The 13,984-nt window shown below is 38.0% G+C and overlaps 1 protein-coding gene across 1 annotated transcript; it reads right to left on the bottom strand.

Annotated features, from left to right (window-relative positions):
* Positions 1-3,211: 3,211 nt before the first annotated feature.
* ubxn7 (UBX domain protein 7) lies at positions 3,212-13,609 on the bottom strand. The gene is made up of 11 exons (XM_004079255.4): positions 13,503-13,609; positions 12,160-12,313; positions 11,906-11,970; positions 11,756-11,821; positions 11,511-11,623; positions 10,705-10,851; positions 10,201-10,291; positions 8,344-8,474; positions 7,611-8,073; positions 6,554-6,633; positions 3,212-5,528 (listed from the first exon to the last, which is right to left on the bottom strand). The coding sequence occupies exons 1-11, from the start codon at positions 13,606-13,608 to the stop codon at positions 5,367-5,369; spliced, it is 1,578 nt and encodes a 525-aa protein (XP_004079303.3). The 5' UTR covers position 13,609; the 3' UTR covers positions 3,212-5,366.
* Between the last annotated feature and the right edge of the window lie 375 nt (positions 13,610-13,984).

Raw genomic sequence — 13,984 nt, 5'->3', positions numbered from 1 at the left:
GGGGTCATGGGGCTGCTGGAGCCTATCCCGGCCACTCGTGGGCGAAGGCAGGAGACATCCTGGACAGGTCGCCAGTCTGTCGCAGGGTCACACAAATCACACACCCATGCACACTCATATTCACGCTTGTAGGGACAATTTAGAGTAACCACTTAACCTACGAAGCATGTTTCTGGACAGTGGCAGGAAGCCGGAGTCCCTGGAGAAAACCCCGGGAGAACATACAAACTCCACACAGAATTGTGATATTGTGTTGAAAAGATCAAAGGATTGATATTTGGTTGAAAAATAAACACGCAGCAACATATTCTCATCCAAACTGTGCAGTCATGAAGATTTATAATCATGGAGTACTTCACAGAGTCAGCCCCAAAATAAAGGGCTCAAAGAACCGAAAATTGGGTCTCAACCTCCTTCAGCCTACAGTGAGGTCATGTGAGCTCCATCTATGGAACAGCCTCCCTGAAGATCTGAGAACTTCCTGTTCTGTGGGAAAGGACTTTTTCCAGCTTAGTTTTTAACTTCTTCTTTTCTCATTTATTGCTTAAATAATGCTCAATGCGTTATTAGTATTAATTCTAGAGGATTGTATTTGGAGTTGTGTGCATGTGTTACATGTGATTAAATGTATGATTTTTTTCTGGTTGTGTTCTTTTGCTTCTAACAATCAGTATGAAAAATATTTAAACAGAAAAACCGAAAGACAGAAAGAGAAAAGCACTAAATGACTCTCTTTTAGAAAGCATTAAAAAAAGGAATTAGGAATTTATGATATCCAATGAGGTAAAAACTGATAGGCTGTTCCACACTCATTTTATGATTTTTAAAGGCTGTTTTTCTGGACATTAACACGGAGCTAACTGTGTTGTCACAAATTAATTTCTTCTTCCATTTGTTCCAGTTTGGAAAATGTTCATAAAAGCAAAGCAGTTGAAAAGGGCCTGGCATCAAAATTGAAACAGAATGGTGGTGGACGTTGGGATTCACTCTTTTTTGCATGTTTCGCTCCTGCAGAGCTTCAGTTGCTCGACAGGATAATGTCTGTTATGTAATTGTATCATAAGTCCATTTGAGCTTGATAAGCATTTTTATCCTGACAACGTTTTTTTGTTTTGTTTGAGGTACTGGTGAGCTTTTTTTCTTCTCAATGATTGATTTCATTGGATCTGTATTCCTGATATTTCTCTATATTCAATAAAGATCCAGAGGAGGAGAGTTGTGCCATTTAGAAACCTGACCATCAGAGCCATAAGTCAGCAGAGTGCACGGCAGAGGCCTCTGTAAGCAACAATAGGGGGCACCGGGGTCAGGCTTTTCTGTCTGAAACTGCACATTGGGGACTTCTACATTGAGGGTTGACACCTCCGCTTGAAAGCACGAGTGGTTTCAGCAGGTCTCTATACTTTCCTTTCTCTGAACTACATCCAAACCCCTAAATTATAGGGAAAAAAACATGCCGCACAAAAAAAATAACTTTCAAGCTCCAAACTGTGTTCATTTGAAAAACAAGCCATTGCTGAAGGTGTGAGGTGAATTTAAGCACCTTTCAGGACTTCTGGTCAGTCTCTGTCTGCAGACAATCAGCAGTGTTTGTTCAGATACGGCCTGCTGGGTAACAGCCAATCACAGCAGAGTGGCCTTTTGGCTGATCCATTTCACCAACATACAGAGACAATTTAACCTTTGAATCTGACCGCTCCATGTGGCCTGAACTCTTTGTCTTTACCTATTTTTCAAACCATTTATGGTTAAATTGGAAACTCATCGTAGTGTATATCATTTGGAATACTGTTTTTTGTTCCCATAAAGGCTTTGAACAGTAAAGCTGTTGTTTGTGGCCTCCTTCCAGATGAATGTGCATTCATCAGGGAAATCATTCAGCAGGCTGACATTTGAGTCAACATTTAAACGTTGCACGCTCACATTTGTCTTTTTTGCAAGATTTGTTTTACAAAAATTAAAGCTCTTGCCAATATTTTAACATATATTAAACCAGATACGTCATTTGAGAACATATTCTCCATGACGACAACGAAACATTGTTTTGAAACCTAGAACTAAAGGCAGGAAGATTCTAGTACGCATGGACAATTTGTAACTGTATTTTGAAATCAAGGTTGTGACCTCGTCCCACACAGTTTGCATCATTTTGGCTGGAAAGTTAGGGCAGATAAGCTTATCATCTTATTATTTTTTTTTAATTTTCCACAAAATGAAGAAGCTCAATTTTTTTTAAATGCTTCTTTTGGACCTTTAGATGAAAAACATTCAATGTTTAGGAGAAATTTCGACAGAGAATTGCATACTTTTATTTATCAGCCACTACAGAAAAAAGAGAAAAAAATATCCAAGTAGTACAATGTTGATCCAACTGAAAACTCGCAATGCATTATGGGTATTTAAGTTTGACCAAATGATGGTGAATTCATATCAATGTGGGGTCAAAATGCTGCAACAAAAGTTTGAAGCAGAGCTTTCTCTTTTTTAAGCCTTCTTTTATGCTGTTTTGAATAAATATTTTTGCTTTTTCTTGTAATTTTCAGCATAAAAATAAAATAAATGAGACTTTTGAGATCATCAGATTTAAAAAGAAATCTCAAATGTTGTTGAAACCACGGCTGCGTCCTGCTCATGACATCTGAAATGAATTTGATATGGAAACTGATGACCTGCTTCTGAATAGAGACTGAAGATTGCTCACCGGTTACACATTAACTTCCATCGATCCATCCCAGGAACAGCCAGAAGGCCAACAGATGACTGAGGGCAATAGCCTGTTATGCAACAGTTTCAAACAAACCAGGTTTGAAGTCTGCTGGCCTGATTGCCTGAATAAAAACTCAGGACTGACTGATTAATTTAGCTTTAATGTGAAATAAATGTGGGTCGTTGCTACTGGCCAGAAATTTCCACATTAATAATGGCATTTTTACGACATTTTGAAAAAGGTTGTTTCTGTTCACGAGGACTTTTTTTTTGTCCTTTACACAAAAAAAAAAAATCAGCTGGTTTGAGAATGTAAACTGCACACATCCTGGGGAGCAAACTTGAGCCATCTATTTGTGCAGCTGTGGGTGTTTTTCTTCATCTCTGACCATTGTCCTGATCTGACTCTCCCAAACATCAGCTGGGCTCCTCTTCTTTAGTGGAATAACAAAGACAACCTGAATAACACAAGTCAAGTGAAAAATCAAACACCAATTACAATAGCTGTAAATCAAATGAGAAGCTTTAATGATCAGTTTTCCCTGTTGGGTTGTGTTTGGTGAAAGAAAAGATCAGATCCTCAAAGTGCTCCTACTGGAATGGCTTCTCTTCTTCTTTAAAGCAATAATATTCACCAAATATATCACCATCAATGATTAAACAATCAGGAGGGGTCTCTCTCTCTGATGGCAGAATGGAAATGATGTGAAACTAAAACCTTTGTGCCTTTTTTGTTTTTAAAGGTTCATTTTGAACTTTTTTCAGAAAAAAAAAACCTTTGTAAGTCTTTTTGTAACCTAAAAAGTATTTTTCTAGTGTTATTTGTTGGTCATGTTTCAATGGTTACTAATCCACATGGATTAGCCAACAGGAGGAGTTTAATTTGACCCGCAATCTCGTGAGTTTTGCAGAAACAGCTCGTCATCGATGTAATGGTCGGAAATGTCATCCTCTACCATATTTCCTGTTCTCATCATAGGATTTTATTTGTTGTTCTTCTGATTGCTTATACATCATTGCTCTTCCTGGTGTTGCCTCTTCTTGCCCATGGTTCAGTAGGGGTGGCGACACAGGGTTAGGGTTGTGCCAACTTTAACCTCTGCACAGACTCTGGGTACAAGTCAGTCGGTGAGACCGTAAGACATACTTTAATTAGCATATTGTTAAAAAAGAAGGGCAGAAGATTCTAGTTTGAGGGCCAACATTGTCCATCTTTTTATAAGAATTCTGACTAATCCTGAATCACGAGGCTGTAAAGACAGATTATAGAGTCTAAACACATCCTCTCAGGGTCCATCCACTTGCAATGGGTGCACTCTTCTAAGAAAAGAATTGCAAGGAAAAAAAAAATAAAGCACCACAAGAATTGCGAGTTTAGCATGACGATTGGAAGCTTGTTGAACCAGACGAGATTTCTGAAAAGCCCAAAGAAAGAGTTCAAACCCTGCACTACTGTCCTTATAAGTCACCTTCTTTTTCGCTGTTGACATTTAAGGCACATTAGCACCACCAGATGACCCAAAGAAAAACTGGAGAGACAAAGAGCTGGTCAAAGCTTACAGTCTTTTGTCTGACTTTGACTTTCACATTTTTTTGGAAGGTTAAGAGCACTAAAACAATGCGTAGAATTCTAACAGAAGTCATAATAGAGTTTTCTTGTATGTAAAATAAATGTATTTAGATAAAAAAAAATTACATTTTATGCTGAATGTGTCCACCTTTTTAGCCATTTCATGCAATATGTCCAGTTAAGTGGTGAATTTAATTCGGGTCAAAAATTCAAATTTTAATCATTCCTTCATTCACAAAACCTAAATTATAAAAAAAAAAAAAAAACAAAGTAAAAAGGATTCTGCTGGTTCTTTTTTTTTTTTTGGTAGTTATATTTCAACATCAGCATTTTGTTGGCAGCATATAGAAAAAGGAAGGAAACAAAGACTATCGCTAAATATTAGTTTTTTTTCTAAGCCGTCTGTACATCGACTGAAGATGCGTACAACCTCCCATTTGTCATTTCTCTGTGTCAAAAATACCAAATACCCCACCCCCCCTTGTATCCTCTGAGCCTTTTTTCCAGGAATGCTCATACCTCCTAAATAATTACAAAAATCTCAACAATTACAGGAAAAAAAAAAGACAAGGACAGATCTCCCTTTACTTGTCCAATGTACAGATATAACAAGAGCTGGAAAATAAACTCTGACCTTTACCGTCCTTTTCTGGAAAGTAAAAGTCCTCGATGGCCTTTCATTAACCAATGAAGTGGTGTTTCAGTTTGGTGTCTTGTTTTTTTTTTTTTTTTTTTTTTACAGGAGACATGTTTGTTTTCAGTCCTGATGTGCCTCAGAGTTCAAAAAGCTGCATCAGAGTAAACCAGATAATATTAAAAAAATAAAGAGTGCTTACATCTGAAACAGTTTACTGGTCGGTTTAAAAGGACTACGAAGAAATCGGGTTTTCAGTGTGATGTCAGTACGGAGACTAGTGGAGTTATGTGCAGAAGTCCATCAGCTGTCCTGTTGAAGACATGGAGGAGAGAGAGAGCCGGGGTCCTCCCGCTTAACTTCCCCAAAAGAAAGTTATTCAGGTGTTGAAGCCAGTATCGTTACCAGAGAACATTGATGACATGGACAAGCTGATGGCCAACATGTCTGGGAGGGCTAGTTCCTCTCCTGCACAAATACAGTCTCCTGTGGACAAAGGCCTGCTTCCTGCAGCGTGATGTCATAGTCCAAGTGGGCGAGCTTCCTTCTAGGAAAGTTGGTGACGAGTTCAAAGCGTTCGTTAGGGTAACCCTTGGACTGGACGTGCCTGACCAGGGCCTAGACAAAAAACAAAACGGTTTAACAGCTGAGCTTTGTTTTACTAGAGTTAATATTTGCTGATATCCAGGAACTGTTCAAAAATAAAAAGGTTTCTGTGATACAGTGGTCCCTCGCTGTTACTCGTTTCACTAGGTTTTCTTTAACAGTATATTGTGTTCTGGATCCTGATTGGCTGTTGACAATCGTCAATCAATCTCTTCTATCTCTTCTGTGTGTCGTCTGCAGTAAAGAATGTGCTCAGCTTGCAGAATTTAGAGACCCACTCCAATGAAAAATGGCATTTTGTAGCTTTTTTCTCATGATGGGGGACATATATGAAGAAAATTAAACTCAAAATTGTATTTTCTGATTATTTATTTTTTTAAACATTGTTAATCAGGACGGGATGGAAAGATGAAGCTGCAAACGGGGCTCATTTGTGACGTAGAAAACAGAACCAGCAGGCCACAAGCTCCCTGGTTCGCTTCATTCTGATGCATCCACTTGTGGACGACTAGATCCATGTACGTCTTCCTCGTCCGAGCTGGTCTCGGGCTCAAAACTGCATGTCCAGATAGCTCCAATATTTATCACTATTTTGGTGGGGCTGTAAACTAGCCCTCAGCAGGGATTGAGGGATTGCTCCATGCCAACAGCCCCGCCCATAACTCAAGGGAAAATTTCTAATGCCCAAACTATGTCCTAGAAAAGGGCACATTTTTGATTTTGGGTAAAAATGGCATAATCAGAATTACCTTTAAAAAAGATTAAAAGATTGTAGTGGGTCTTTCAATAAAACTTCAATCTTTGGCAGATCTTTGGTTTCCTTCTAAAATACGTGTTTCTATGAAGGTTTGAACTTTGAAACAACAGGAAAGTGTAGAAATCTCAATGCCGGGCTGAGAAAAGTGTGTAGTGAGGACTTTTACCATCTTAAAACATCTATAATAACTCTTGCAGGTTATTTTTAGAACGTAACTTGACGATAATCGAGTGACCACTGTGTGTTATTTCAAACAGGGAGAAGTGTCGGATCAACTCACCAAAAGTTTAGCTTTAGAAGACAAAGAAATTTGCTCTCTCTGTCCATCGGGGTAGCGGAGCATCAACCTGGCTTTGGGACCTTCATTAACAGGAAAAAACACAGTTGGTTTCCAAACAGATAACAATTAAAAAAACGACAAAAACACTCAAAAAGGTGTCAAAGGAGTCAGCAAACATCTGTCTCTTCTCCGTTTGACCCCTTCTGTGGTCGTTTTTCCTCTCTGGTTAGTTTTAGTAAACAAGATTGAACCTCTTATAACTAAACCAATGCTTTATTTAGACGTGTTATCATTTGATGAATAATTCATTGTTAAACTATATATATGTGGCGATTCTAATCATGTACATTCTAGGCACAGACAAAAGAAAATTCACTGAATTGAGCTCAAACTTGACAGGGGTAAAAATGGTTTCATCACAGTCGGTTTCTGACTAAATTTTAGTGCATAAAAGCCAAAACATTTGGAAAAATAATAATCCACATTTAAAGTTTGATTGAAGGGAACTTTTCCACTGAAAAGTCAGCAGATTGCTCTAAAACATGCAGAGGAAGCAAGAAAATTGTCAACTGGATTTATTTTTATTTTTTTTTACAAACTACATGAATCATTATTTTGCTATTTTAGTTTTCTGACATGTTAAATAAATTAATGAGTTTAAACTTGTTGCTAAGATTTCTGTTTTATGCATAAAATAAGTCCTTTATTTTTAGTGTAAAATATAACTTCACAGTCGTCAATGTTACAGTGTGATGTAATGATAAAGTAGCTGACAAATAGACAGCTTTACTTAAATTCTGTTTTGTTTTTTAAGATTCCCTGAGAGATTTCTAACATCAGGCTGTTCTTCGGCCGCAGACAGCTGAAGCTGCTACCTGAAGCTCTGCCCTGGTTGGTTGCTGCTTCAGAGCAGTTCTAGACATGTTAGATCTCAGATTATCAAGTTTCAGCACATTCCCGATGGTCAATAGACTGTCTAGCCGTCCTGTTTATTGCTTTTTCTTTAACTGAGCATCAATCTGAAGTGTCTTAGACGATACCATTGTGTTTGTCTCACCATTGTCATCGGGACAGTCCACTTCACAGGCTGTGGTGGTGCTGATCTTGGAAGATGACGCACTTTCCGCTGGGGAGGAACAGTTGTTCCTTCCGGAGTCAGCATCAGGTTGAGGATGACGAACTGGAGCTGAAGGTTCCAGATGGTTCTTTTTGCTCTCCTCCTTTTTGTGACTGTGATTGTTTTCTTTGTACGGGGACTTTCTATAGGAAGAAGTTGAGCTGTCAGGTTGGAGACGTTGCTGGGCCGCTGAGGCAGTGAGGGGCGTGGATGGTTCACTGTCTGAGCCGTCGACAGAGATGGGTCCTTCGCTGTCGGAGAAGGCCTCCTCGTCCGAATCGTCTTCTGATCTCGGGGAGTCTTGGGCCTCAGCGACATTCGAGGACTCATAGTGGGTTTCCTGTAACGAGGCTCGGATCGCTGCCTCCAGCTGGCTGTCTTCACTGGCATCAATTAGACTCTCCTAGCAGAGAAAACAAAGTAAGACATCAACAGAAATGTTTATGAAGCAAACGTACAACATATCGGACTTATTTTGGCTTTAAAATATATATATATATATGTAAAAAATGATGTTTTTAAAGATAAATAATGATGTCTGAGATTATTTCCATTTCAAAACATAGCCAATTAAAACCATCTCAAACAGCATTTTAGGCACAATAACTGAAGCTCAGGGGAGAAGCGTTGATATAATGAGAACCAGAGGTGAAGCAGGAGATGAGAAACCCACAGAGCGAGCTCGTTTGGCAGGTGGTCCATGGCAGGACGGCCCGTCAAGCTGCCCGTGTTCTGCCAGGAAACCAGTGGCCTGCTCCAGAAAAGACGTCACGTCCAGCTGGTTCCACTCCACCATTTTTTGACCTGAATCAAAGTCAGTTTCAACAGAAGCGGTCAGAATTTGCAAGACATTCTATGTAAAAGTGTATAAACAGAGAGGCAGAGACTATTACACAACCATGCGCACAAAATATGTCTTCATCGGCGCATCAAAAATGTTCTCAACAAAAAGTCAAAGCAAACATTAAGAAAGAATCACATAATTTTAAAGCACATTTTGGATTTGTTCAGGAAGTTGATACCAACATTATATAAGTGGTAAAACATCAGCTTTTGTTGTTGAGCAATTTTCGTTGAACTGATTAGTCAGATGTACATGCATTCGCTGCCTGGTTTCCAAGTGCTGCCCACAAGGCCGTGCAACCATGAGGGTGTCATTCTGTTATACCATGATCTGAGTGAATACTCCATTCTGATTGGCTGCAAGGTGTCAATTAAAAAGTGATAATAAACAGCCAAAAGAGAAGTTCTGGTTAAACAGTCTGAATGTTATTTATTTTCAGGGCTGGCCTAAACGTCAGCTGGTAACCGGAAAAACAGAAACTCAGAGCAAAGTTTATATTTGTATTTTTGCTAATTAATCAAAGGAACTGTTTGTTGATACATATTTAATGATCAGAGTTAAAGATGAATATTTGTCCAATAGCAGCGAAACTTTTGCTTCATCGTCTGGACAAAAACGAGCGATAAATACTGCGTCACACAGCCACTATGTACATGTACGCACATTGCACAAATGACAATTTGTCAAATGTGAATTTACGTGGAAATGTGAGAAAAGTTGTGGTCTTTACGTGAAATTTTCACAGATGTATCACAACTGAACCATGAAAAACCACGGAAGAGGTACGAAAAAAACAATTAACATAAAACATGAACCGTTCGTTAATATTGCTCTGTTTATGTGCAACCTATTCATAATTTGGGCGTCAATTACAGAATATGAACGTAATATGTGTGCCATATACGCGATATTAAAAGTTATACATCGTTGGTACATGCAGGAAAGTCCATTAGTTATACGCGGAACAATTGAGGAAAGCCCCAAATTTGCATCTGCATCTCACAAAAATCACGCATAAGATATATGTAATAATTGCGTATCAACTACGTAAAAATATGCATAAACATGTGCATAATTCCCAGCCAACCAAAAATTCTCAACAGCGGAAAACCGGATTCACGTAACAGACATCTGCGCACAACAAACACAACCACACACCTGTGAACTACGTTTATCACACATGTAACACAAAATACCAAAATGTCATACATACAAATGCGCAAAACATGGTTAGTGGCTGTGTGACACGAAATTAAGAGCTGAACTTGCCTTCAGAAATGATGCTTTATATCACTTAACATGATGTTCAGCATAGATTCCACTTTAACCGTAAAAATGAACAGTATCAAAGCACTAATGATTCATTTTATATTTATTTCCTTCGTAGGTGACCATGGTATAAGCAGGATAATGACCTTCAAGGTCGGAGGACTGCTCATGCCTCTGCGCTGTCCATTAATTACCAATAATAGACACCTCGCCGAGCATTATTCCTAACATGTACGCATTTATTAAATCTCCATTTATATTCAAGCCTTTGACCGTTAATACTCTACCTGTTTTGAGGAAAGATTTTCCCTAAAGTTACTTTACTATTAGCTTTACTGGATTTTCAAAACCCTGACACTTGAACTTGTTTTTTTTTTAAAAAGAAGCAAGCAGCAGTTTTGACTTCTCATCACTGACCTGTGCGTGGATCCAAAATGGAAATGTAGGGAAACTTGTTCAACTTATAGAACTGAATGTATCGCTGCCCCTCTTCACTGTCATGGTAAACCTGTCAAGGGAGAAAAAAAGGACATCTACAATTCCTGATATAATTTACATAGTAAATGGTCAGTGCTTTATACCTATTTTGTTGTGAATTTGGGACATTACTCAACTAATTTCCAGAAAAATCTTTTTAAAACTTTGTTTAAAAATGTATATTTTTCTGATAAGACTAGACAGCCACCTTGAGGATAACAAAAGTTCATCGTTTGTTTATTTTTTCCAGTTGAAACACATTTTTATGGCCATTATCGAGTCTTCCTGTCTAACTTAAGCTCTGTAGTGTTGCTCTTAAAAGACACCTAAAAACCAGAATCGCTGCGATATGTTATCATATTACTATATTTGGCACAATTTAAGATTTATGCCATCTATATTTTTTCTACTTCCACTCAGCTTGACAAAGAAAGAACAACATACCTGCCAGAAAATGAAATGTTCTCTGATTATGTTCTTTACTGCGTCGTTACTCCATACATCCCTGTTCAGACATTGGCAAGCAAAGTCCTGAACATTCTGAATATTGATCATCAGCCACTTGTTTTCCAGCTGTCCACAGTCTTTAGCCTGTAAGACACAAACAAGAGAAAAAATTGGAACATTAGGTGGAAGAAAACATTTCAGGATTAACAGATAAAAACTATTTATCAGCAATAATACAAAAGTAAAACAAAAAAGACAGGACTGCTAGCTGCAGGCTAAGAAAATCTCTGTAAAGGTCACTCATTAAGCTAAAATTGTTAAAGAACACAACTACTGACTTCTTTCACAAAATACAATGACATTTCAACATTCTTTGCCCTTTTGAACCATGTCTTTTAACTTTTAAACAGATTTAATCTATGGGAAAAGATCCCTAACAAAGTGATTAACGCATTAATCTCCACTTTTACCCAAATTACGCTTTTCAGATTTTTTTCTTACTCCTGAAATATGGTACAGGTGTTAGACTTTGGTGGTTTTTATGTCTAACAAAATTCTATTTGTTTATATATTCTGACCAAAAAAAACTGAATCATGGTTTTATTCTTAATTTGATTTCATTTAAACATTTAGCTTAACTAATTATTTTCCATGTTTGGCAATTGTCTTTCAGAAAGTACCGTATGTTATTTAGCTTTCATTCATTTATAAAGCAAAAACATCCATTTTAACTGTCTTAACTGAATCCCTTCTTTGAAGTGGATAAAAGTGGGGTGTAAAGTGAACCGGGGCCGACTTCTTACTGTCTCAAAGCTGCCTTTGTGCATGAGCTCAATAGGGGGACGGAAGAGGTCTGCCAAGGTGCTCAGTTTCTTATCAACAGTCCCGCCGTTGCGAAGCTCCTGCTCTTGTCGAACTAAATGGTGAAAAACAAAAAAACATTCAAATTCATTACATACTCACAATATAAAAAAGGACAACAATATATTCTTTTGTTTAAAAAAATGATCTCCCACTGTTTAGAAGTTAAAACATTTTATACACCCACTTGTTTCTGTCTGGAAGTCTCTGAAGCCATCAAATATCGATCGAGCAGGCCGTCTTCGCTTAGGCACTAAATATGTGACAAGAACACAAAAGTGCTATCATTAGGCAGTTCTTAGCCAGGGATAAAATTACAGAGGAAGCATTCAAATACCTCCAAATAATGGTTCTGGTTCCACCAATATGTCTTGCTTCTGGGGAATGGGAGCGCGTACTTCGCTGTGAAAAGAATCCGATTAAAATATACATTAAATTACCAAAAAGGTCAAATCAGAGCCAAATTCCCATGTAAAAACACACATCATTGATTCTGAATGGATTGCGCAGTGCTTCAAGGAAAATATTCCACCTTTTCTTATGGAAAATATGACTAAAAGGAAGATATTTTTAAAATGTAGCAATGCTCACTCTGTTGGGGGAGCTCTGCTGCTCGATGCCGCTGAACTTGAGCTGGTGCTGGGTTCCTCTGCTATTCCTCCTCCATCCAGAAACATGGTTACAGCCATTTCCAGGTTGTTGTTGCATGCTTCAAGCATGTGTTTTCCGACACTCTCTGTGGCCCCTAGAAGTGATGGACACAAATTTACCGATTATTAAGGTTATTTGATCATGAAGTGCTCAGAAAAAAACAATAAGTAAAAAAAGGTGTCTTTTTTCTTCATTTAAGCCAAGCTAATAAGACATTGAACCTTTAAAAAAAAAGTATTATTACTAACTCATGACATCACATCATATCATAATAAATAAAAAGCTAATTAGAAAAAAAAAGCTTACATTCAAAATCCTGAAAAGTGCTTAATAACGTGAAACCAAATGACAAAACGACCTGAAAATTTGCCATGGATTTGATGATTTGAATGCATATGCTTGACATGGACATATGGAGGTTAATAATTCAGTAAAATAAAACGATTAATAATACAAGTTTTAATGTCTATTAAAAACCGGATAACTAACAACACTAATAACAGTTTAAACATAAATCTTTAATATAAATTATGCTCATATTTCATTACTTCCACGCATATTAAAAAGCACATGAGTATATTTCATACGGAGAAATTCATTATCGAGGCTGGATTTTCATATTTTTGTTTCAAAGCGCCGATCCCCCGCCGGTCCCTTCTGCGCATGTCCGTTTCACTTTCCAACACTAGCAGTCCCTCAACTGAATTTCCTCTCCTCTTCCTGTTAAATAAGTGAATTCTATAACGCCATTCATCAATTCTAAGGAATACGAGATTGTTTAATACCTCAGTGTCAATATTTTGACACAGAAACCGCGCAGAAACCGTGCAGAAAAAGCGCAGTTACTGTAAGAGCCGCGGCGAAGGTGACAGTAACGCAACATGAAGCCCTGCTGGTGATGAAGAAGAGTAATGTAGAACCGACGTCCATTCCACACTCCCAGACAAGAACCCACGGAAGAAGAGAAGAAAAACCCTTTCTCTGGTCTACGAAAACTCTATCTCTCATTAGAACATCAGGAAAAATACATTAAAAAACATTCTAAGGTAAAATATGATTTGTAATGGCGGTCTTCGTAACATTTATATTAAAAGAGTCTTTCAAGAGTTCAGCTGGTTGTGCTTTTTTCCCTCTGCAAAGCATTGACAGCGCAGGAGAAAGACTAACAGCCCGTTTTGCCAATCTGCGCACCTATACAGTGATTTAGAGTACATATACCTTTACTTTAATAGGCATCCAAACCTTCCCAATAGTTCAACCGCAAAATAATACTTTATTTTTACCTGTTATTGCTGTGAATTGTTGTATTAACCCGTTCACCCCCGGAGCTGAGGTGTCTCCGAGCGCCGCCATCTTACCGCCACAAACAACAACACACATGTGACGCATGCGCGGCGGCGTCTTTCTGCACGGCGCCTGCTCCGTACGTAACGGCAGTCTGGATTGTGGGTCGTGTAGTTTATTGGTACTTTTTACTTTTTGTTGTTAAAAGCACAAAAAATTATAAAATTTCTCATTGGAATATAATTTTTTTGTTGCAGTGCTTTTTCGAAGTTACACAATTTTAACTCTTATAACTTTTTTTGCGGATCTGGATAGTAATATATTACATTGACTCCGTTATGAGTAACTTTGTGCCTACCATACTTTTTACTTTTATTGGAGTACCCACTCTTGTACAGTCAGCTACAATGGGCTATATTCACCTACGTGTTTGTAAAATGTCTACCATTTATTCTTGATGCATTATAAATGAGTGTGTTAA

The sequence above is a fragment of the Oryzias latipes genome, chromosome 17 (genome assembly GCF_002234675.1).
Source record: "Oryzias latipes chromosome 17, ASM223467v1".
NCBI lineage: Eukaryota > Metazoa > Chordata > Actinopteri > Beloniformes > Adrianichthyidae > Oryzias > Oryzias latipes.
The sequence above is the reverse complement of the archived record's forward strand: the minus strand, read 5'-3'. Positions and strand labels throughout refer to the sequence as shown.